This window comes from Grus americana, chromosome 20 (genome assembly GCF_028858705.1).
Source record: "Grus americana isolate bGruAme1 chromosome 20, bGruAme1.mat, whole genome shotgun sequence".
NCBI classification, from domain to species: domain Eukaryota; kingdom Metazoa; phylum Chordata; class Aves; order Gruiformes; family Gruidae; genus Grus; species Grus americana.
In genome coordinates, this window is record NC_072871.1 from 12,484,236 (window position 1) to 12,506,854 (window position 22,619).

At 39.9% G+C, this 22,619-nt stretch overlaps 1 protein-coding gene across 2 annotated transcripts in view; it reads left to right on the plus strand.

Moving 5' to 3' along the window:
- Positions 1 to 18,705, plus strand: part of MED27 (mediator complex subunit 27) — a 94,795-nt gene extending 76,090 nt beyond the window's left edge. The window contains exons 5-8 of one of the 2 annotated variants that reach the window (XM_054848624.1): positions 661 to 768; positions 7,107 to 7,148; positions 15,579 to 15,656; positions 18,196 to 18,705. In XM_054848624.1, coding sequence (XP_054704599.1) covers positions 661 to 768; positions 7,107 to 7,148; positions 15,579 to 15,656; positions 18,196 to 18,330 — 363 coding nt within the window. In that variant the 3' untranslated portion in view covers positions 18,331 to 18,705. The remainder of the gene's footprint in view (positions 1 to 660; positions 769 to 7,106; positions 7,149 to 15,578; positions 15,657 to 18,195) is intronic. The other variant, XM_054848625.1, reaches the window with a different exon arrangement.
- Positions 18,706 to 22,619: the final 3,914 nt, after the last annotated feature.

The window sequence follows — 22,619 nt, forward strand, 5'->3', positions numbered from 1 at the left end:
TTAGATTAAAATGCCTTCATTATTGCATTTTTGTCAATAATATAATTTAGGCTTATTTCTGTTGTTATACTCTGACTGACCCTGTGTATTTTCATGATACTAGTTCTATTCTTTATACTTTACCGCTTTCACAGAAGAAAATTAAACCTTTGAAAGTGTAACATTTTTACTTCTTAGCTGCAGTTTCCTTTTAAATAATTTTACATTTTTATCGGACCTAAAATGTTTTCCGTTAAACTCATGGCATGCTTTAAAAGCTAGCATTAGAAGAATCCAATTCTTCTTTCAAATTATTTTTCTCTAAGTGGATTTACATTGGAGAATATCAAATACATCGAAAATAATCACATTTGCTCATTGTTTTTGACAAGTTATTGAGTTGTGGTGTTAATAAAATTGAGAGAGTTGCTTGGCAGTGTCATGCCTACACCAGGGAATTCTGTGAATTCATACATTTTCAGTTGCAAATGAGTATTTGTTTGTTCTGTACTTTATATCTTCCTCATAACACACACACTGTTTTTAGATCTTTTATTTTGGTCTGTCTATAAAATATTGAAAACTGAAATTGCGTCAACTTAAGCTGTTAACTTGATGGTCTTGTGAATTCAGACACCATCAAGTCTCCTTCAGCTTTTGTCCTTCTCTTGTTCTTTACAGGTTACCTTAGGAAAAGTGTTAAAAGTGATAGTGGTGATGCGGAGCCTCTTCATTGACCGGACAATAGTAAAAGGGTACAATGAAAATGTCTATACTGAAGATGGCAAGGTAGGTTATTGTATATCCAGCAGCATTAAATTTTATTTTTACCTGGTATTTAAATGACAGAGAACAGGAATCCCATCAGAAGTACGCTAGAAACATAAAACTGTCAAAAGACTCTGCGGCTGTTTTGCAGAATACTTAGGTTTAAATTTATCATGCTTTGCTTGGATTTTTCATACCCAAATGTCTGACTTCTTTCTAAGCTCTGAAGCCCTTGCTTGAATTTCTAATTTATCACCTTAGACCCCAGTTGCCTCGTTAATAACGTCTACTGAGAAAATATTTTTTTCAGCGTACCAGCACATCAATAGCCCAAGGTTCAGATTTCTCTTTTCTGAAAGCCATTGGGAAATCTTGGGCTAGTTTTATGCTCAACTTGATAAACGTAACCGTGCGAACCATTGGTAGGTAGTCCTCAATAATTTGCTTGTCAGTAATAGCACATCTTGAACAGCAGCTGTTAAAGCAAGTGTTACCTGTTTCCACAAGTGATTTGTTTCATGAGCAATTCACCCTGCTTGAACCCTCAAATTTCTTCTGACTGCACGCACTCCATATGGCTCTTTAGCGCATCAGAAGATGTTAATGGGACCTGACGGCCTTTCGCCCAGCTTGTTTCTCTTTTTTGGGTGGAATGGTCTCTCTTACAGAGACATCCGCTAGGACTCTCCTTTGCCAGTAACAGTACTAAATACCTCCATGTTTCACATTTTCTCTCTGGAGCTTTCTCTTCTGATTATGAAGCCTATTAAAATAAAAAGTTCATTATATCAAGATGAGTACTTGGCACCCATAGGCCATGTTATAATGAGGTGAGACTTTTTTCCTTTCAAAAGTGATAACTGTGTTGTAGCGCACAGCAGCACGTTGTGTACTGACCCAGAGTTCACGGCTCTGAGTCTGAACCTCCGTTCCCTAGAAGAGGCCAGGAGCTGATCTGCTGAAGGAAATAGTACAGCTCTACTTCCCAGGTGAGAGATTCTCACTCGAAGGGTGGGGGATTGCCCTAAGAAGTAGTAAAAGAAAAATTGCCTGGTTTTGATTTACATTATTTAAATATGCAGGCTTAAATACCACTTTGCCGCAGAAGCAGCTGCACCAGACTCCCTATATATTAGCATATAAATACAGGCTTATAGCACCAGCCCCTCTTCACCCCAAGTTCTGCTCAGAAGTGAAATGATAGTCTGCCTAAAGAGCACTGACAGTGCTTGATGGATTCCTGTGTCACACTTCATTTGGATGTGCTCATTTTCTCTGATGAATCCAGTTTCCTTTAAAGCTCCCTTGAAATATAGTAATGCTGTATGTGCTGAAAAGCTAAGTAAAAGAGTTCCTTTGTGAAACTCGGCATCTGGCGTTGGGCTTCTGTTTAGCTCAAGGTTAACTCTCTTGAGAGCCGCATACCATTTCTCTGTCATCGTTTGCTGCAAGGGGGAAGAGCAGGACTCACCAAGGCCAGCTTTGGGCACGGGGCAGTAACCTTTGTCTGCTGTCAGTGGGGAGCAGTTCCGCTTCTCCAGAGCATCAGTGCTAACACCTGGCTTATTTTCTTGCTTTAAGCCAGTCTGCAGGGGTGTCTTGTTTTCTACCGATTTAGCTTTCTCTGTCCAAAGCTAGGCTATGTGACTGCTCCCACGAGGTCGCGCGAACCTGCGACATTTACGTGGCAGTTTGCTATTCCACTGGGCCATCCCAGAGCTTTTGCAAACCTGAAGGTCTGCATTGTAGGTATAAATAGGAATGTTTCATTTGACTTAAGTAGAGCTGGAGTTGCAGCCGCTTAAATCATGAGCAGATTTGGCTTGGAAGATTGAATAAATGCGTAGCTTGCTACTTTTGCCAACTAGAGCACATATTGACAAACAGTGAGCTCCCTCTTTTTCGCTAATTAGCTACACTGGTAATTGGAGAATAAGAATAAGATTGTGCTCTTGCAATGATTCGCTTTACTTATTGTGCCTGCTGGGAATGAGCGATTACAGTCAATTGCAAACATAGTCCATTCCAATTCCTTCTCTGTCACAACAGATGCTATTGGGAAGGTACTCCAGTGAGGTTTCACCGTATGATTCTCGATTCTCAGTCTCTAGCCTGATAGGGGGAAAAAATGTACTAGCATTCAGAAGAGGCACAGAAGAGTATGAAAAAGGAGAACAACAGCGGGTATCTTCTTTATTAAATAACAAAAATACTGAGAACCCTCAGGATCACAGTAGGAGGAGATCATTTTTCCAGTGAGCAGTTTACACTGTAATTGCTGATTTGGGGGTTTGCTTATGCATTCCTAGGAAGCATTTAATATTTGTAAACAGCAGCAGTAAGATTAACTAGATGGTATCATACAATGTGGTAGTTTTGAAGCTCCTGTCTTTTCTGTAAGCCATGTTGAAGAAGGGACACTGGATAAGTCATTGTGCTTCTTTACACTTAAATAGCTGAATGAGGGTTGTTCGGTCATCCTCTTAACTGCACCAGTCAGAAGGTCCTTTGACTAACAAAAGTGAAATTCACTGGGGGGGCTTTCTCCAAGGAGAGCAGGGTTTGGGGCAACAAAATACGACAGTATTCAACAAAAGAAGAAATGGCTATCATCGTGAGGCTGAATGATCACACCGACAGTAAGTGAAAAATGGACTGTGCACAGAAGAGGCCAACGATTTGCTTGTGGATCAGGGGAGTCATCATTTATCTCTGAAAGTACAATTGTTTTAGCAAATTTTGCATTACTGGGAAGAAAAAGGGAAGAGATGAGTGCAAACAGCAGAGGCATTGATAGTCTTCTGGTCCATTAGTCAGGCAAGTCTAGAAAAGAACAAATACGGGTGTTTCTCATAGTTGTGGAACTGTGCATAGTGGCCTACTAGCAGTTAGGCAGGAAAGCTGACGTTGCATTATCCAGGTTGCTTTAGCTTGCTCTGTGCTTCTACGTTGTGCTGTGTAGGTTGACAGGTACTTACGTGAAAGCTTTGCGTGGTTTCTGCTCTACTAAAGTCTAGTTAAATTGGGTACTCTCTCTTACAGATTTCAATACTTACGAAATTAAGGTGAAAAAATAGAAGTCTTATGCTTGCAGTGAGTAAAATAAGACACTACATTCTGGGGCTTTATTTTCAAGCTTTGCTTATACAGACGAAGAATCATTGCATTTCGTAAGTGCTTCATGTACTTCTCTCGTGAATTATTCACAAACCCTGCAGAATATGTCTTTGCCACGTTGCCAGCTGCATAACTTAGACATTTTTGGTGACACTTCTCAAAAACAATAGGTGAGATCTGGCAGCCTCTGTCATGTCGTGGGTTCTGTACGCTGATTGCTCTGCAGTCTCTCTTGCTTACCGTGCTAACCCGTTGCGTCCACCACATACTGATGCATTTTAATTGGCCCCGTGGTTGTAGCGATGGCACTGTGCCACCCTTAATTTCAGACTTTGACATACTCATTGTGCGCTGGAATTTAACCATGGATAGTAATTAATTACTAGCGTTGTCCTGATTCCTGAATAAATGAAGCTATGCAGCTCACGCTTGCAGGGCAGGCTTATTGTCAGCATTAGTAGCCCTAGTCTGCCAATAAAAATAAAAATGTATTGGGATTTTTGGCATAATAATACCCTGCTTTTCTTTGGATGCAGAGACCAAGAACCACCCTGACAGGGCGTATTTAGAGTGGGTACTTAACATCGCTGCCTAGCCAAATGCCTATTTTTGCATCTGTTAGACTTAACTAAAGAAACATAAGTGTCTCTGTTGAATTATCATGTTAAGGAACTTGGGTTATGTTAATGCTATGGCTTCATTAATTACCCCATATCAATAAGAAAAGGCAGCTTTTAGCCTCCTAGCGTAAGAGAGGAAAAGAAATAGTAGTATCAAAGGAAAGCTTCAAAGACAGGCAGAGCTGTCTCTCGGGTAATTTCTGATCCCTGCATTCTTTCCACTTCAAAGCTGGATGTGTGTGTTTGGGTGAAGGGGGGAGTTGAATCCGATTTCTCTAATAAGTGCTGGCACCGGACCTGTTTGATATTAGATGCAGGGAACATTCTGATTTGTTATCGCCTTTGAAATCGTTCAGATGACCTTCAGAAAATGGCCTCTTGTTACTTCTGCTGGGGGTGGGTGGGGAGAGGGGGGCACTGGGGAAAAAAGCCCCAGTTTAATTCACATGCAGAGGATGCTCTGAAATTGTGCTTTCAGCAGTTTTTTAGTTACAAATGTGTGTCTTGATTGAAAGTGAAAAGTTAAAGAATAATAGACCTATAACGATGCATTCTTTAATCCGCCTCTGCCTTAATCCTCAGTTTCAGGGGGAAAGGTGAGCAGTCATTTAGGATGTATGCGTGTGGTTTGGGGGGGTTGGGAGCTTTTTCTTTTTTCTTTTTTTTTTTTTTAACTTTGATAACATCATGTCTGTAAGGCAGACATTCATTACTTTTTCAGCTTTTCAATCTTCATGCCAACTAATGAACATTCAGAACCTGTTGGACTCATCTTAATGCAGCATCTGAAGTGGACTTTTTTTTGAGTCTAACTAGAGAGAATCACGTACTTGGTTTGATCACTAGAGATTAGCAAAACCATATATACATTCCAATTATAGCAACTCTGCAGTCAAAGAAAGGCTTAAACTACATGAAAACAGTTTTTTAAAAATATGCATTAAATTTTTATTTTCAAATATAGACTTTTCTAAGATGGAAATGCAGTACTTCCTTCCCAACAGGCACAGATCTGTTAATACACTGTAAATCAAGCTCACGTCCAAGTTCAGACTGAAATTGTGGACTCTAGAGTATGAGTGTTGTTGGTGTTCACACAGGTTCTTGATCCCACCCTAAGAGCCAGTAAAAAGGTTTGTAGGTACGTGCCTCAGGGTACTTCTATCTTGTCTAACCTGGAAAAGGCACCGAGACATCAGCTGCCTTTTGTCTCATGGCAAGGTCAGCAGAACTAAGCCATGAAACATCTATCCTGAACTGATTTTTAAAGTCTCTAGCATTGCCTCCCGTCCAGACTGAGGACTGGAGACTCAAGAATCACTTCTGTACCAATATTTAAAGTGGGCCACTTAACAGTGTTACTCTTCAAAGCATGAGAGCTTTTAGCATTCTGAACCTTTTTAGCGATGCGAATTAATTACTTGGGTTCAGCATCCTTCCCCCTGTCCTTCATCACCCCCCTCTAGTGAGTTTTACTCACTTCATATGACTTCCTTCGTTTCCAACTCTAATTTTTGTGCCTTGTAGAAGACTTGTAAATTCAGCTAGAACTTATGGGCACTACCATAAGACAGAATTAAAATAATCAGTTGTACTTTATAGTAAAGGAGATAAACCCCCACTGTGGGAAAGCGCGTCTGACCATATCATCAAGCACTAGAGGAGCTATCCTTGCTTTGTAAATTCACTCAAAAATATTTTCTTTTGACTAGGTTAAGATTCCTGAGCCTAATGCTGTAGCAAACACCTTTCTTGTGAGAAGCTTTGTGCATACAGAATTTTGAGTACAGTGGGATGTGTAGGAAAAAAGTGATTTGCAAGTCTGGGATTGAAGGAAATTCCTCTTGTTTTTCCCTGCTGCTTTTCCTTAACAGTGTGCAAGATATTCCACAGGGCTGGGCTAAAAGGGCATTAGCATGTCAGTTGAAATTGTTTAACGTGTGAGCCTTTTGGTTATTTAACAAGGACAGCCTTATCTTCTGCTTACTGGGGTTAATAAAACTTATTTCAATTTTGTTCTTTTAGTTTGTCTATAGTTGAGCACACATTTAAGTCATGGATATGTGCAGTCTTCTACAACCTTAAATCTCTTTTTGTGTGATTTTTGTCTGCAAATGTAAATGCAGTTTCCTAAGGGATGTTTTATTTAGCCCCAGTAGACCAGTGCTTTGGCTTAATTCAGCTAAACGTTCTTTGTGTCGTTTGCAACTGAATCACTTATTCAAACACAAGACAAGCATAAACTTAATAAAATTGCCTTCATTTTAGAAACAGACTGAAGCTGATGAATATTTGCATAGATCAGCCACAACCCCATACAAATTAAGATTTTTGCTGTTTTTAAAGAGAACCCATTAATTCAACAGGTCTTAAATATATAATTTCTTAATTGAAACTGTGATGAACTATGTTCATTCTTCATTGCAATACAAAGGAAATATATATCATTAATTCCCTTTCTTGGATTGCAACAGGTAAAGGCAAAGTGGGTCAAAATAGTGAACTGAGAAATATGTCTCCGTAGATCTGTTTGCCTGCTTTTTTAATTTGAACAGCTACTTAGCTGCTTTTTCTCCATAATCATGTGTGGTAATATATAACTCTTTTTCCCCCCCATTATAGCTTGACATATGGTCTAAATCCAACTATCAAGTTTTTCAGAAGGTAAGTTTCTCATCATTTCTCTCTACATAATGCATGTAGAAGATACACGGAGTTTATTTTAAATATCTAGGCCCTTATGTAAAAGAATTCAGAATTTATTCTTTTGTCATCACAACTTGCAGATAGCGAACAATAATCTGTAATAATGGAAAACTATGAGTAGAAAAGGAGATTGCTTCTGCTGTTATTTAATTTGGATTTATTTCCCATCACAGTTCCAGTCCATGATTTGGAATAGGAAATTGGAGATTATACTACTCTAGCCTTAAAATTTCATGAGGAATTTTCAAGAACTCAGTTTTTTAGTTCAAATCTGTTGGAGGAGGAAAGACCATTTCAGGTTCATTCGGATTTTGTTTTGTTGTTTTCATTGGTTTTGGTTGCCCCCCCTCTCCTGAGGGCTTGAGTTTAATGAATCAGTAGAACTCACTCTCCAAAATGAGTTTGGAATTTTTTTCCATGATGTTATTTTCCCTGCTTCCCTTTCCATGATGGTGTAAGCAAAAGGAGTGACTTACTGAAATGAATGCCACTCCAGAAAGTAAGAAAAGACTGATGAGAACATAAGAGCAAGAAGTATAAAGCTACCAAGAAGGTTAAAGTGTAATTTGGAAAGATCTGTATCTCACTATTTTCCAGGCAGGGAAGAGAAGATTTCTCTTTGAACACCTCTTGTCAAAATGCTGTAAGTTCAGATTGATCCGGGTTTAAATTCCGGTTTCCTTGCCTTCAAGCCACAGTTCAAGGAGCTTGAGTCTCCAGCTAGCGTGCTGGCTTCCTTTCATCTACTTTTGTAGTTTGTGTAACAAATGGGGGTCAGGGACTCGAAAGGGCGTGAAAGCAGGGGTCAGAAGTATGGCATATTGGCTGTACTTGTGCACTTTCCTTCCAAGATTGCACGTGCGGTCAGAAGGGACAACGTTTGACCTATGATATTAACCTGCTAGAGATCAAAGGACAGCTTTTGGGGAGGTTGGTTGCTCTCCCTCTCTGCCTAGCATTAAAGCAAAATTTTGCTGCAGTTGATTCCTTACCCCGGAGATTAGTAGATTAAATATTCTTTCTTTTTTTTTCTTGCTCTTCAAAAATATTTAGTGTCAAGTAGGGTAATACAGTGGGAAGTAAAACAGCTTATATCTGAGTAACTTGTTTATCAGTATGCTTTAAAGTAATTTTTGCAATGGAATAAATTTAAGGTTCTGTAATTAAGTGCATCATCTCAATTTCCCCATGTGTGCGTTTGATTGTAAGCCCATTTGGGCATAAGATTGTCTTCCTGGATGTTTTGGTTTAGAATAACATGGAATGCCATCATTTGTGCTAAATGATAATAAATCATGAGATTTTGATTATATAATTTTAATTGCCTATATGCAATCAACAGGGTAGAGTAAATGTACAGTTTGCTTAGAAGTCCAAGTTAAGGACTTGAGGAGCATAAATATGTAAACTTCAAGTCCAGGTGATGGCTTTCAGACCAAAAGTGAAGGAGGTCAGTGAGAAAACGTGAAATGCCCCTCTTACTGCTGTCTCTGTGGCTGCATTATGGATAGATAAGAATCTTTATTCTCTTCCTAATTCTCTAAAATAATGTGATGCAACCTGAATATTAAGTTCCTGTTCTCAAATTCCCTGTCTGTAAATAATACCAAATGCATTAATATTCACAAAAAAACCCCAACGACAACAACAAACCACCATCACCAAAAAAAAACCAAAACAAAAAAAAACAACCCACAAAAAAAAACCCAACAGAAAGAAAAGACTGCAGGAAAAAGGGTTGCCTGTAACCAGTTGAACAGCTGTCTGCATTTTTTATAGTAGTTTTACACATTTTGTTCCCAGCTCTGTCACTGCATTACCTTGGGCAACTTAACCTCTCTTTGGATCAGTTTTCCGCGTCCCTCAGGCTGGGGTAGTACTGCTGACTTCACAGGAGCTATTGCTGAACTGGTTGCACGGTGCTCTCGGATTCTTGCGTGAAAAATGTGATAAAAATTGCAAGGTGATGGTACTTTCTAATCCATAGATTCTGCATTATTGAGCCGATAGCTCAACTAGGACCTAAGTCAAGTTTTCAAACAGATGACAGAAAATGCTGTGGCTTGGCATAGTAAGTTTTCTCTCTGTGATGCTGTGCTTGGTCTGGTTTTTATTCTCTGAAGCTGCACTTGTATGCATTTATAATACCCAGGAATTGTGATTCAGCAGAAGCAAAATGAAGGAAATAGGTAACATAGTGTTAGAGAAACTATTATGCTCTATTACTAGTTTAGGATCTGTACTGCAGGATCTTCAGAAGAAATGTTTTCATGCCGTTAAAAAATCATCAGTAAATGTGTCGGAGCACATCTGAATGTTCCTGAAACGTGTTTCCCACGGCAGTCACCAGTAACGCAATGTGGAAGTGCTGTGGGATGAGTAACTGCTCCCACTGAGGAGGCTGGGTAGCCCTTTCAGCTCCACAGCCTTTAATACTGTAAAATCAGTCATCCCTCTGAAGGGCAGGACCGTTTCTCTTTAAAAGCTGGGCCAAGTTCTCCAACTCTGTCTTCAGTGATAATATAACAACATCTGGAGCTCACAAGATACCTGCCAGTGATAGCTGCAGGCCTGTCAAATTCTCACAGGGTTGCAGCATGACTTTCTAGGTTAAGGACCAGAGACCTCTGATCTTCAATCCAACCCTGTCAAACGAAGCTAAATTTGTCCTGACTTTTTGTTTGCAAACGTCGGCTGTGTCAGCAAGCCTTTTCCTTCTCCTTCTTATTAGTCAGGATACCCGAGTGTGTATAATTTGATGGGGGACAACTCCCAGAGGGGCCATTACTGTTAAAGTGTACAGTCATTTTCTGAGTTCCCTGGAGACTTCTTGAATCTGGTCCTGGGGTGAATAAGCTTTATAGGCATTGAATCCACCAGCAGGGTTAGATTCAGAGAATGGAGCCGGGAAATAAGAGAAGGAAGGCTGAAAGGGCAAAAGCACAAGGAGCAAAGAAAAGGTTTTTCAGACTTCCATGTTGGTCTGACATTTAAACTCCACAGGAGCGGCAACTGTTTTGATCTTAAACCTCCTTATTTTAACACCTTGCATCTTGTGACCCACTAGTGCAAGAGGAGGAACAAAACAGAAAATAAGGAAATATTTTTGGGGCTTAAATCTTGGTGGGAAGAAGAGTGTACGTGAGGGCTCATTGTGCAGAGGATTAAAAAAAAAGTTTTATAGAGAATGGTGCAATATTCATAACTTTGCGTTCAAAAAAAGGGGCAAAAATATAGAATATGAGTGGATCAAAATGGGAGATGGTGTCAAATATTAACTGTTTCATTTCTCAAGCTGCTCAGTTAAGAGAGCATAGCTGGTTTTGCTGTGTAATATGATCAGTTTGGCTATTGAAGTCGTATGCATAGGCTTTAAACCCATATATTTCTGATCTTGGAGTCCCGTTCTTATTTTTCACCTAAATGGTCTATCAGTTTTAGCATGCCACAAACTGTTTTTGTTTTGGCTTGATACACTTCTTCCCAAGGCACGTTTTAACCTAACCTTTGAGAAGCCATTTATGCCTATCCAGCTGTTTGTGAACTATGTGATCCCAAAGCGATGGAGCACAATTTTCACTACGACAAGGACACATAAGTATTGTAATGTATGAAGATGTATTCTTGTCAATAATCTCAGAATAAAATCACATGCAGGATGAATGCATGCATGAGACAAATAGTGGGCTATTGATGATGTCTGTTCAAGGAGAGGAGATGGACTTTTCCAGGGTCACCTGCGTGATTGCTCCTGTGCATGATCAGTACTTGGCACTGTTCAAAGACCTGCTTAGGCAAAACAAAATCTCTATGACCCAGTCCAAATAAGCAGAACAAGCAAAATAAAAACTTAAAGACTCTGTGAGCTCTGAAAACAAGTGATAAATCCTACACTTCACGAGTCTGGTAGTGCTTTACTGAATTGGGAGTGGGGAAGGATGTGTAAAGGATTTGTGTGGAGTTCATTGCCTGTTCGAAGAGGCACCATCTATCATCCTTCCAAGTGCCTCTTGGGCACCGGGTTCTGTGCACCACATTCCCTCCAGAGAGACTCAAATGTGGTCCTGGAGAGAAGACTGAGTAATGGGAATCCTTGGAAATGAACGAAGGCACTCGTGCAGTTTTCCACGCTATAAAAGATCTAAACACTAATAAAATAACTTCCTTTTTTCTTTTTTTTTTTCCTTTTATTGCTATGATCATCCTTCAGAGCTCATTGCTACAGGCTACTGTTAAGGCCATGAACTTAGCAGGGTTTAAAAAAAAAAATTAAAAAACTTTCAGGGGATTTAGAGAATCCTTTTATATTAGATGGAGTTGTCAGGGCCATACTTGAGGGAATAAACCAATAAGTAAGTGGCAAGGAAAGTTCTGACTCTTTAAGGAAGTTTTGCACCTACTTTTGAAAAGCCTGTTTACTGGCAGTGAGATAAAATACTAGGAGAGAGAGACAGCTTCTATAATTTAGTCGTGTGATGTTTGTATTTTTGTTTTAGTTTTTCTGCCTTCTATAGCATATGCATCTATGGAACATACCTAGTCTATGGGGGAGCAAAGCTATACCATAGGTCTTTGCTTTTGTGCAACTTGTTCAGCTTTCTCAACCTGTGAATTGTAGAATGCCTTTTTTTTTCTTAATGAATTTCCAGCTTTGGGAAAGCTATATGACTACCAAGTGTCATCAAGACGCAATAATGCCATTTTTTGGATGTGTCACCTTTGGAAAGCGCATTTCAGCAGAGCAGTGCTATCAAGTGGGTAAAGAAATGCTGTAGAAATGGCTGGTGTTGGCTCAGTTGAGACAAATAACAGGGATTTTGTTTTCTGCTCATCGCTGGGTGTTGGTCTCATGAGCTGAGGTTTGATCTAGTATCAGTCTGGTTTGTATTCCTGATGTATGCAGTGCCCTAGACAAGGGAGCAGAGATGCGTTTTAGTAGTACATGGTTATAGTCAACTTGAATTTGGAAACAAAGAGGAGGTGGGGGGGAAAAATCTCAGGCACTATAATTAACTATTTAACAAGAAGGGAAGTTTTCTTGTTCGAATTTAGTCTCTTTGCCAGAATTTTTTTTCCACTCAACTGAAGTCTCTTTTGCTCAGTCTCAAAGTGCTTGCTTAAACAATAGCTATTTTATTTAGCAAAGTTGTGCTTCAGGAGATTGCCTTGTCTTTTTTTTTTCTTTCTTTCGGATAAAAATTCCAAGTGCTTTTCAACATACGAATTGTGAAATATTGAGCTTTTCTGCAAGATCACTTGAAAAGCTATTTGAAGGTCCAGAGCAACAGCTATCCCAATCAATGTGTGCTCTTCTGAATATGTTCCCATATAAAAAGAGAGAGAGAAATTAGAAAGTGACCGATAACTTTGATAGCAGTAAGTAAGGTAGAGCAATAAAAGTGAAGTTAATAAAATAAAGCCCTGAAATGTACAAAATGTCATCCTACACCCATAATAAATTAGTTTGTGATTCCAGCTTGGCTGGAAGAAAAAGCGTGTCCCTTAAGTGAGCTGGTGCATATGCAGTTTGTTTTGCTTTGCATTGGTGTGAAATCGTATTGCCATTAGTAAAGCTGGGTATTGATCTCCCCCCCCCCCCCCCCCCCGCCTTTTTTCTTTTTCTTCTCTCTTTTTTAATCTTGGCCAGTTTGTGCTTTCCCCCATCATCTGTGTTACCTTGGGGGGAGGTTAATTCTTCCTTCACTCCCGTGCACTGGCCAGTTTATAATTTCTTTTCTCTTTTCTGTTTGACATCATGTTCTTTGCTGGGTTGGGGGGGGGGGGGTCATTCCCCTACTCGTCTTCCTCAGATTTGACACCCACTTTGATCTTTTTTTGGAAGCACTTTATCAGCACTTGCTTATAGTAGAAATTGCCTCCTTTTCGTTGAGAAAACATTATTAGTGTTCTAGCAATGCTGGGATGGCTTTTATCTCCCTGTGGAATCTCATTAGCTTTACATTACAATTGGAACAGCATATGTGCAACTTTGCCAAAGTGGCCAGTCAATTTAAATTTGTTAATAGCAGTATTTTTTTTTTCAGCAACATTCTTCAGTGCCAAGAGAAAACAACTTTGTTGTTCAGGGGAAAAAAAAATACAGTTTGTTAGAAGTAGAAATACAGCAGAAGGAGAGCGGCTGCTCATAAATATCTTCAGAACTTTCTATTCTTTGACATGTCTGGTACTATCCTATACAAGCAGCATCTTAAAAGAAAAAAATTCACAGAGCTAGTAGGGCTTGGAATACAGTCATTTCTGAACACTACATGAGATGTGTTTTAAAAGAAATTACTGATTTGGTTATGCTGTGCTATTAATACACTGTTAATCACATTATTTCTAATTCTTTTTTTTCATATGGTAACATATAAATGGCTTAGGCGGGCCAAGGTCCATTTTGTGAATATTTTTGCAAACTCACCAGAATGAGCACAGTCCCAAAAGTTTTCCCTTCCAAATGTCAGAATTGCACGTCCTATTCACGCTGAATGGAGCTGCTTTAGAGTTAGTTGTGCACGAATGATGGAGAACAGAATCTGTGTCTGAAATAGTATAACTTAAAACTGGATGCAGTGTAGGACAGACTGATTTGATGTGGTGTTCTGCGGAGGAAGTTTGCGTGGTGTGAATTAGAGCCTGTCTATACATGGATTTATTCAGGAATATATCTTTTACAGATTCACCTCCCTGAATAGCTTCAAGCGTGAGCCTCTCTTTCTCCAGTGAAAGTTTGAGTGCTTCAGCACAATTCACATTGCTGAATTAAACTAAATACAAATTAGGAACAAGTGGAGTTAGCTGGGAATAGCAATTGTAATTTCAGTTCACACTTTATCTTACTCAAAATTTACTATAGTATATAGACAAGCCCTGGGAAATATATAGACAAGCCCTGCGAAGAGCACTGCTACTCCATGTTAAAACTAGAAAATGCAATTTAATCACTAACTAGACAATCACGTAGTTCGTTGCATGCTTTGATATTATTGATGAGGACCATTAATAGATTTACAGCAAGATGTGAAAGAGCTCTCATGGTTGTGTTGTCTGGAGTTCTTTAATAGTCCAGCCCAAAGAATTTTGCCAAGAATTTCTGCATTAAGCTTAGAACTTCTGATAAGCAGCGAACTGTTGACTGTGCTAATGACTTAGGAAGCTGACATGCTGAATACTATTGGAGAATTGTGTCAGAGCTGTCAGAAACTGCCCCCTTTCAGAATCATTTAAAAATGGTAGAGATTTTAAAAAAAAAAAAAAAAAAGCATTGGTTGGTTTTCCTGATAGTTTTTCCTTTAATTATTCTTGTTATTATAAATACACATTTTATATGTAGTCTGTCTAGCTATAATTCCCAGATGTAAGATACTGTTATGGCTCTGTCTGGGAAATGAAAAAGCTTTCTATCAGAAATCTTTTACTAATGCAAGTATTTATAAACCATAATCATATTAATTGATTCCTGGTTTCAGAGGAAATGAAACCAAGAGCTCGATTCCTGTTTGTTCAACGTAAACAACCTGAAATTGGGAGGGGGGCAGCAGGCTGTTTTTTGGGTTTGGGTTGGGTTTATTTTCACTAAAATAGACCAAAACCAAAGCTTTAGGTTTGGTTTGGTTTGTTGGTTTTTTTTTTTTAAATTCTTAACCTCTGTTCTCATAAGTTAGTCTTCCAGAACTATTTAATTTAGCGACATTGACAATGTTTTTTTCTTTTGTTGAACAAATCGTCATAGATTAAGGGAACAGAAGAGAAAACCAAAGTGCTTTCCTCTGACACGATTTGTTTAGTGACTTTGCTTGTTTATGATTTCACAGAATAAATGGGATTTCAATCACAGAAGCACAGATTCTGCTCTTATGCTGTAAATATATGAAAGTTAGGCAGATTATTTGCTATGGATGCTTTTATTTTATATGGTACAGAAGTTTTTTTGGTGTTTGTTTGGGTTTTTTTCTTTTTACAGCTGGGTTGGTAGTCCAGAATGGGAAGTGAAGCATGTTAGTTTAGTATTGTGCCATGTAGCATGGAGCTGGACGTGTTCCTCATCACTTGGCTCACATCAGCTACCAGAATAGGTTCTTTTACCAACACTATTAGCTTTTATCATGTTTATGAAGCCAAAGCAAACACAAAGGTGTGTTTGATTTTACTGTATGCAAAGTTATTTATCATGATTGCTTCAGCTGATTCTTGTATGAAGCTGGCAGAGGGAATGAAAGCTAGCAGTCAAAAACTACCTAAACTTACTTTGAGAATGACTTCACAGTCATGTAATCCTTGGTTTGCTACTTCTCCATGGAATTTATACTGTTTTCCTGCAGAATAACACTGCTTAGTCTGAAATACAGAATGAATAAGTGTATATTCTCCTTTTTTCTGATACAGGTGACGGATCATGCAACCACTGCTCTGTTGCACTACCAGCTGCCTCAGATGCCAGATGTCGTAGTCAGATCTTTCATGGTAAGTGTATTGGAAAATACATTTTTCCAGATAGACTTCAGCGTGCTTACAGTGATTGACATTAGGCAGTTCTGATGCAGTTTTAATTTCCCCCATTTAAACAAAATAGACAGTAGAGAATGACTGTAATTCTTCATATCTCATACCTGGACAAGGATGAAGAGCTCATTCTCATTACCCTGGGATAATTGATGATAGAAGACTGAACTGTATACAGTTCTGTCACAGGTCTCTCTTTATTTGATGATTCCTATTTGCAAAACTACTCTGGGTCATCTGTAAAGACAGTAGGAAAAACTCTCTCAACCAAAATCTTTGCTATGGTCCAGCCCTTTCACACCATCCATACTGTGCAAGGAACTTCTCCACTGAAGTTCCCCAGTAAGAGGAAACTCCCAGGTGGCATTTCCAGCTCAGGCAGCTTGCTTGTCAGGTTGCCCAGTGAAGTGATGAGAGTTATTTGGAGAATGTTGAGAGGGTGGAACATGATCAGGAAGAGTCCATTTTGCTGTAACCACTTTCAGCCCCACCTTTGTTTCTAAGGAATTGCACGTACTCGCCCAGCACAGCAGCAGGTGGGTTTGAGAATCAAGGAGATGCTTACTGAAGTATTCTGCTGGTTTTTTACTGAATAAAATTAATCAAATACTGCTCTACCTTGATATGCAGATTTAAGTTTATCATCTTTATTTCTGCTTCTATTTACAATTTTATTTGTGAAATAAATTTTTGTATATCAGCAGTCCTGTTAATCAGAGGGTGAAAACAAGGGTTTATGATTCAGAATTCCTTCTACCAAGATGAATTTTGGCAGTGGAGACTCCTGCTGTTCTCTCTGCTGGAGCCTCCCAAAGGAGGCTTTTTGGGAGAGTTTTCACTGCTCTTCAGACTTGTTCCTTCACTTAACTTTCTTTACGTTACCCCTTCACCTGGAGCAACATAACTGGGACTTTTAAATACAAACATCTAATTTTGCCATTCACAATATTTAGGTGTGTACGGTAGCATTGGGACTTTCATATCTTTAATTTCCACTCCTAATTTCAAATCAGTCAGATGCCCTTACCTGCTGTGCTGGTTTGCTTATTTAATAAAAAGGTCACTAAGGTGAGAGATTTGCAAAGGTCTCTTCTCATGGAGTGCACCTTAAAATAACAGGTTTTGAAGGGTGAAAGCAACTCTTACTGGTCAAATCCATGTTTCAACATGTTTCTGAAACTAATGTTTAATAGAATGGGTAGCACATTTGTTTAAGCCATGGACCTGCTGGATTGATTTGATAAAACACTGCTAAAACTTTTAACAAAGCAAAAGCAGATGTACACCAGAAGTGTCAATATGTTGTTCCTTTCACATCTCAGTTGTGCAATCCACATGACAGGATGCAGTGAAGCCCTAATTTTCTGTTGGGAATGAAGAGCGTGGGGTTTTTTTCTTTCAACAGATGTCTCAAGTGCACAATTTAACTTCATTTACCTATTTTTGTATTACGGTTCAGAAAATTCGATTTCTCTGTAGTGCAAGCAAAGCTCATCCAAGCTGAAGTAAATAACAGCAATTTACTTGTAGTGTTCTGTCGCCCTTGTCCCCATGTTTACTGCTAAACCCAGAGAAGATCTAGTTCTTTTGGAGGAGAGTTATTGACGGCCAAAGGTTCGGTTGCTATAGAGAAGGCTCTGATGAAGATGGAAGGATTTGTTTCAATAAACTCAGCTGACCTCTTCTTCAGAGAACAATTTTCTCTTATCGATGTAATTCAATAGGACTTTAAATGACAAGATTCATGTGCATCCCTCACAGTATAAATCTGCTGGTCTAGGTGCTTTTTAGTTGTGTATCTCCTTGAGTTGGGGAATTGAGTTATGTAACGCTCATTGCCATGTATAACGATGGGAACAATCCACTTTAGAAGCAGGATTTTTACCTAGGAACACCTGAACTTACTTGTGTTGTTCAGCACTAGAGTTTTATAGATATGTATTTATCAGTGTAATCAGATTTAAAACGGTACAGTATTTTTATGACCAATGAGTATTGATCTTAAAATCGCATTAGAGAGGAAGTTCGTTAGCTTGCTGTGAAAGTTCTTGTATCTTCAGCTATGAAGAGTTCAGACCATTGCAGTACGATTGCAGCAGGGGTGTGATAGATGATCATAGGAAGAGACAAACCAATATTCAGTTGAAGACAGTACCCATCAAGATCAATTATATTCCAGTAAAAATATGAGGAGCATTACAATACTTGCCTTCCGTCGTGATTCTCTAGCTACGAATACCTCCTGCTTGGAGTGAATGAATTTCTATTAACAAATTTGCCTAAGTGACTAAAAAAGCAAAAGATGATTAATAAAGTGGGAATTCAGCTGTACAGTGACCTTGTAATCTTCAGCATGTTTCTGTTTATAAAATCACCGTATACCTCGCTGGGGCCTCGCCAAAGTACGTTCTCTGTCCTTGCTATCGCTGTTTGACAAGAATGATGACAAAGGGGAACATCCATATTCAGTTTCCTTAATTTCTCTCCCTTTTCCTTTTAGACCTGGTTAAGAAGTTACATAAAGCTGTTCCAGGCTCCGTGCCAGCGCTGCGGAAAGTTTCTGCAGGATGGCCTGCCACCCACATGGAGGGATTTCCGAACACTTGAAGCTTTCCATGACACTTGCAGGCAGTAGTGACACAGTCCAGCCGTTGATATGCAAGGAGTGAACAATCTGTCGGGCTCTGAAGAGAGCTGATGGTTTAATCAGGTGGTTCCGTATCTGAACCTTTCATCCTGTACCAAGTAGTGAGGTTGCACTAATATATTTGACTATTTGAAAGCCATCCGTCTGCGAGGCACATGTGAGACTGATGTCTTTTGAAGAAGATGGTAAGAAGCTGTGTGTGATCGCTTGATCCTTCTGAGCTGAAATTATATGTCTGGGGAGATCTGACAGTAATAATCATTATTCTAAACCTAATGAAAATACCTGTGTACAGTTTGTGTTTTGTGACAGAATTTGCAATGTTTAAGACTTTTATAAGCTTGAAGTAAATTTTGTATTCCAGAATTTGTGTTGTTTCTTTCATTATTTAATCAACAAAATCCTTGGGTTTGGTGTGGATTTTTCAGTGCTGCTCTTTTCTTTAGAAAAACTGGAAACATTTAACCGTGCATGCTGATATGCTGGGGGGTGGTTGTTGCAAGGCTGCTTATCTGAGTGCTGGTCTTTTTCTGGAAAAGATTATGGCGTTGATTAAACATGGAATTTCAAAGGCATGTGGCAGCTTAGAAGATGCAATGTACTTTCTAAGGCGGGGGGAAGCAGATGTTTCCCTTTACTAAAATTGTAATGAAAAATGTTAGCAAAATCTGCATGTATTAAGTGGTTAAAAAACGTGTGATGAGCAGTGACAGTATGTGTAATTCGTCGTGTTATAGGACTGAAAGTAGTAAAATAATTCAGCCCTAAAGCACAGCTTCTGCAGCACAGACACATACAGCATGTTTCCTATGTGATTTAAAGTTTGCATGCAACATGCCAGCAAAGAGTAAGATCCCTCCCAGTAATTGTTGTACTTGGAACGGATTGGAGTGTTCAGCTCCACGAGCCCCAGGTGCTTTTCCTTCACCCAGAGACCGGGAAGGTCCCTGGTCCTGTCCCCGCTGAATGCTTGCTGGCCTGCGGTTCAGTGTCTTCTCTGGTGGGTTCTTGGGGATGCTGCGTTTCATCCGTCCTTGTCTGATAACCGATTTGATTAATTCAACTAGTGCACCCTTGTTTCTTTTACAAGCCACAAAGGCTTCAGTAATGAGCGTGCTTTTGGGAGCTGGCTAAGGGGGAGGTCTGGAGAAGTTTTGCCACTCGGTTGATTTTCAAATAAATCGACATTAAGGTATAGCGCTGCAGACTAACTTTTGAGGTTCCTTCTGCCTGTGTGAAAAGCTTCCGCTGCAGAAAGAAAAGATGCCCCTCAAGGCTTTGGTGGCGGCAAGGTTTGGTTTGGTTTTCAGCATGGAATGTTGTGTGAAGTTAATAACATTTAATAAAAAGAAACAGGAGGGACAAAAAAGCAGGGCAGGAAGGGGAGGGACCCTTTTTTTTTTTGCAGCTGATTGAAATAAGGTGTTCACAGATTTTTAAAGTGCTTGTTTAATGTAATTTGAACCTACAGCATTTATGAAACACCCCATTTCATAGCTGTGGAAACTGAAAAAATGAAGAAACTTGAGCCCTGTGCTTGCGTGATACCAAATTAACTGTGTTTGCTGGTAACACGAAGGGCTGAGCTCCCAAAGACAGCCGCTCCTTCCTGTGAGGACAGCGTGCCACGTGGGAATTTCAGCTTTCTAGGTGCAGAAATCTGCGCAAGACTGGCTTGTATAAAAGAGAGGGGAACTTGAAAGAAAATAGGCATTTATGACCTTCTTTGAAGGCACAATGTTGTATATGAAGAATGAGCATCTATCTGTTTGAGGATGTTGGTAAGTGAGAACTGATTCTTTTTTTTTCCCCAACTTTTTTGTTTAATTACTTCCTATCACCAAACAACCATGGCCATAGCAGTGGGGTAACGGCTGTTTCAAATCTGGCTGTAGTTGAGTTACCTAATGAAAACTTGTGCAATTATTTGATGCAAGGAGCCTTCTCGGTACAAAGATCACCCAAGACAGAACAATGTGCGCATCTTTGATGAGCGACAGCGCCTTGTAAATAAGTGGCTCTGCTATCTGTCCCATTACTGTACTAACTAGAAGGCCTGGGTTTCTGATATTGTAAGCATTTTTTTTGTTAATAAAAAGGTCATAATATGATATCCGACCTGCTTTAGGTGCTGCTGTCTGCCCCATTCTGTTTATACTTAAATAATGGCGTAGAAAGCAAATCCCAAAGTTCACAAAAGTATTACATGTGAAATCATGTCTTGGCACTTGCAGATAATTAGTTGCAGAAAACAGCATCAGCCAGTCTGTGTGTTAATTGAGCCTGAAATTTTAAACCTGTAATTGGCGAGCCTGATGGAGAGTCCGAAAATTCACTCACTGTAGGTACCTCAGTACAAAAATAATTGTCTTACAGAAGTGCCAGGCAAACCTGTTTGTCAATGTTCCTTCCCCAGAAAAGGGCAGTAGAGGGAATCTCCTCCTGATTTCTGTCCCTGCAAGCCTTCCAGTGCCACAGGTTGGAGTATTTCCCTTCTGCGGAGTGGAATTCAACTGTCTAAATTCTTCTAAAGCTTACGAATGTTAGCAATTTGGATGTAGCGTGTGCTTGTGTCTGCTTACTGTCCTGGAAGTCTGAGTGCTCGGTGGCCAGTGCCTGCTGATCGCCCAGATGGGGATGGCCAAGGCAGGCAGAAGCTCGCTCTGAGTTTTGAAAGCGAGGAATAGAAACTGGGAGATTCTAACTTCTAGCTTCTAACTGAAAAGCCATTCTCACAACACAGCATTTTGGTGTTCCTCCTCAGCTTTGTAGCTTAGATACTGGGCGTTCTTATTTTTCTTTTTCTCACCCTTAGTTAAAAGGAATGGGTGACAAAAAGCAGTTTAATTGCAGGATGAGTGACCTTTTTTTTTTTTTTTTTTAAATCATTAGTTTTTGTTGCAGCTTTTAAGCCAGCTCAGATCTTTAACGCAGACAGCAAGGACTGTGATCCCTAAAGCATGATTGGCTCTCACCTCTTCTAGAGCATCTTCTAAAACTGCATTGCTCCCGATACTTATTCCTGCAAGGCAAGTGCCACTGCAGAATTGGGACCGGCCAAATTTAACAGAGAGGAAAGGAAACTAATCCACAGGCAGAAACAACAGTGCTGCTTTTAGTGGCTCAGGTTGTACGTGTTAGAGAGCTGCGTCATTCCAGCGTTGCTGTTTATAGCGCAGCAATCTATTAATCTCACCTAATACTGCAGGAAAAGTGCGTTACGTCGCCCTGGTGAGTATCATCTTGGTACCCCTTACCCGAATCAGAACATGCGGTCTTCTATTGCATCCCTGATGCAAAGTAATCCTGGTTTATTTTCCCATGTGCGAACCCCACCTACTGTGCTTGTGGTGCTTGCAAGTGCTAAAGGTTACAAAATCCATCTTTTCGCTAAGAAAGCAACTTAATTAATGTGAAAGTTTCTCTCGAGAAGGGAACCCGCAGCAGATATGCAGTGTGTATTGCAGACGGCTCCCCTCTTCCCTCCCAGCACCCCTCCCCAAACCACTTTAATTTCTCTGCCAATATTGGACAAATGTAACAGGCTGACTTTTTAATTTTCTACTCCCAGGTCTCCCTTGTCCCCTCATGCATTTTTCATCACAGCTCATGGCTCCCTCCCTGCCTGCCCTGTGAACAATATTGATCGACTGATTAAACCATCAAGCCATGGCAAACAACTTTAATTTTCTAACCAAAGCCTTTTAGTTCTCTTCCCTTTCTTGTATATTTGTTACCCTCTTACAAAGTTTTTAATGTTTACTTGGAAACAAATGCATTTTTTTGAATTAGTCCCTAGGTTAATTGGGAGCTACGCAGCACTGAGAGCAATCCACATTAAAATATTAACCCAGAAAACGTAATGAGAACGAGCGGGAAGCGCTAGGTGCGGTCCCCTGTTTCAAAGCCAGAATCGTGCCTGCCCACGTGTTTGGAGAAGGGCTTACAGAAGACTGCAGGTGCTTGTCTTTCCTCTTTGGACTCTCCCAAAAGCCTTATTGTAAACTTTACTGAGAGGAAGCCCGCCGCAGCAGTACAGCACCCCGGTGGTACCTGCAGCACTCGGGCTCTGGGTACCAGGCTGTGCTCCTGCAAGTTCTCCAACCACAAATGAACATTCTCAGCTAAACCCGCCAAAGGCTCCTCGGGTTTAATCCACACCGCTGCTGGCACGCTCTGAAAACCGTAAGAGTTCCTGCAAGTGTACGGGAGACCCGGGTTGTCTTGTAGAACGATTTTAAGCCATGATGATGATAAAGTGAGAGGAGATTCATCTG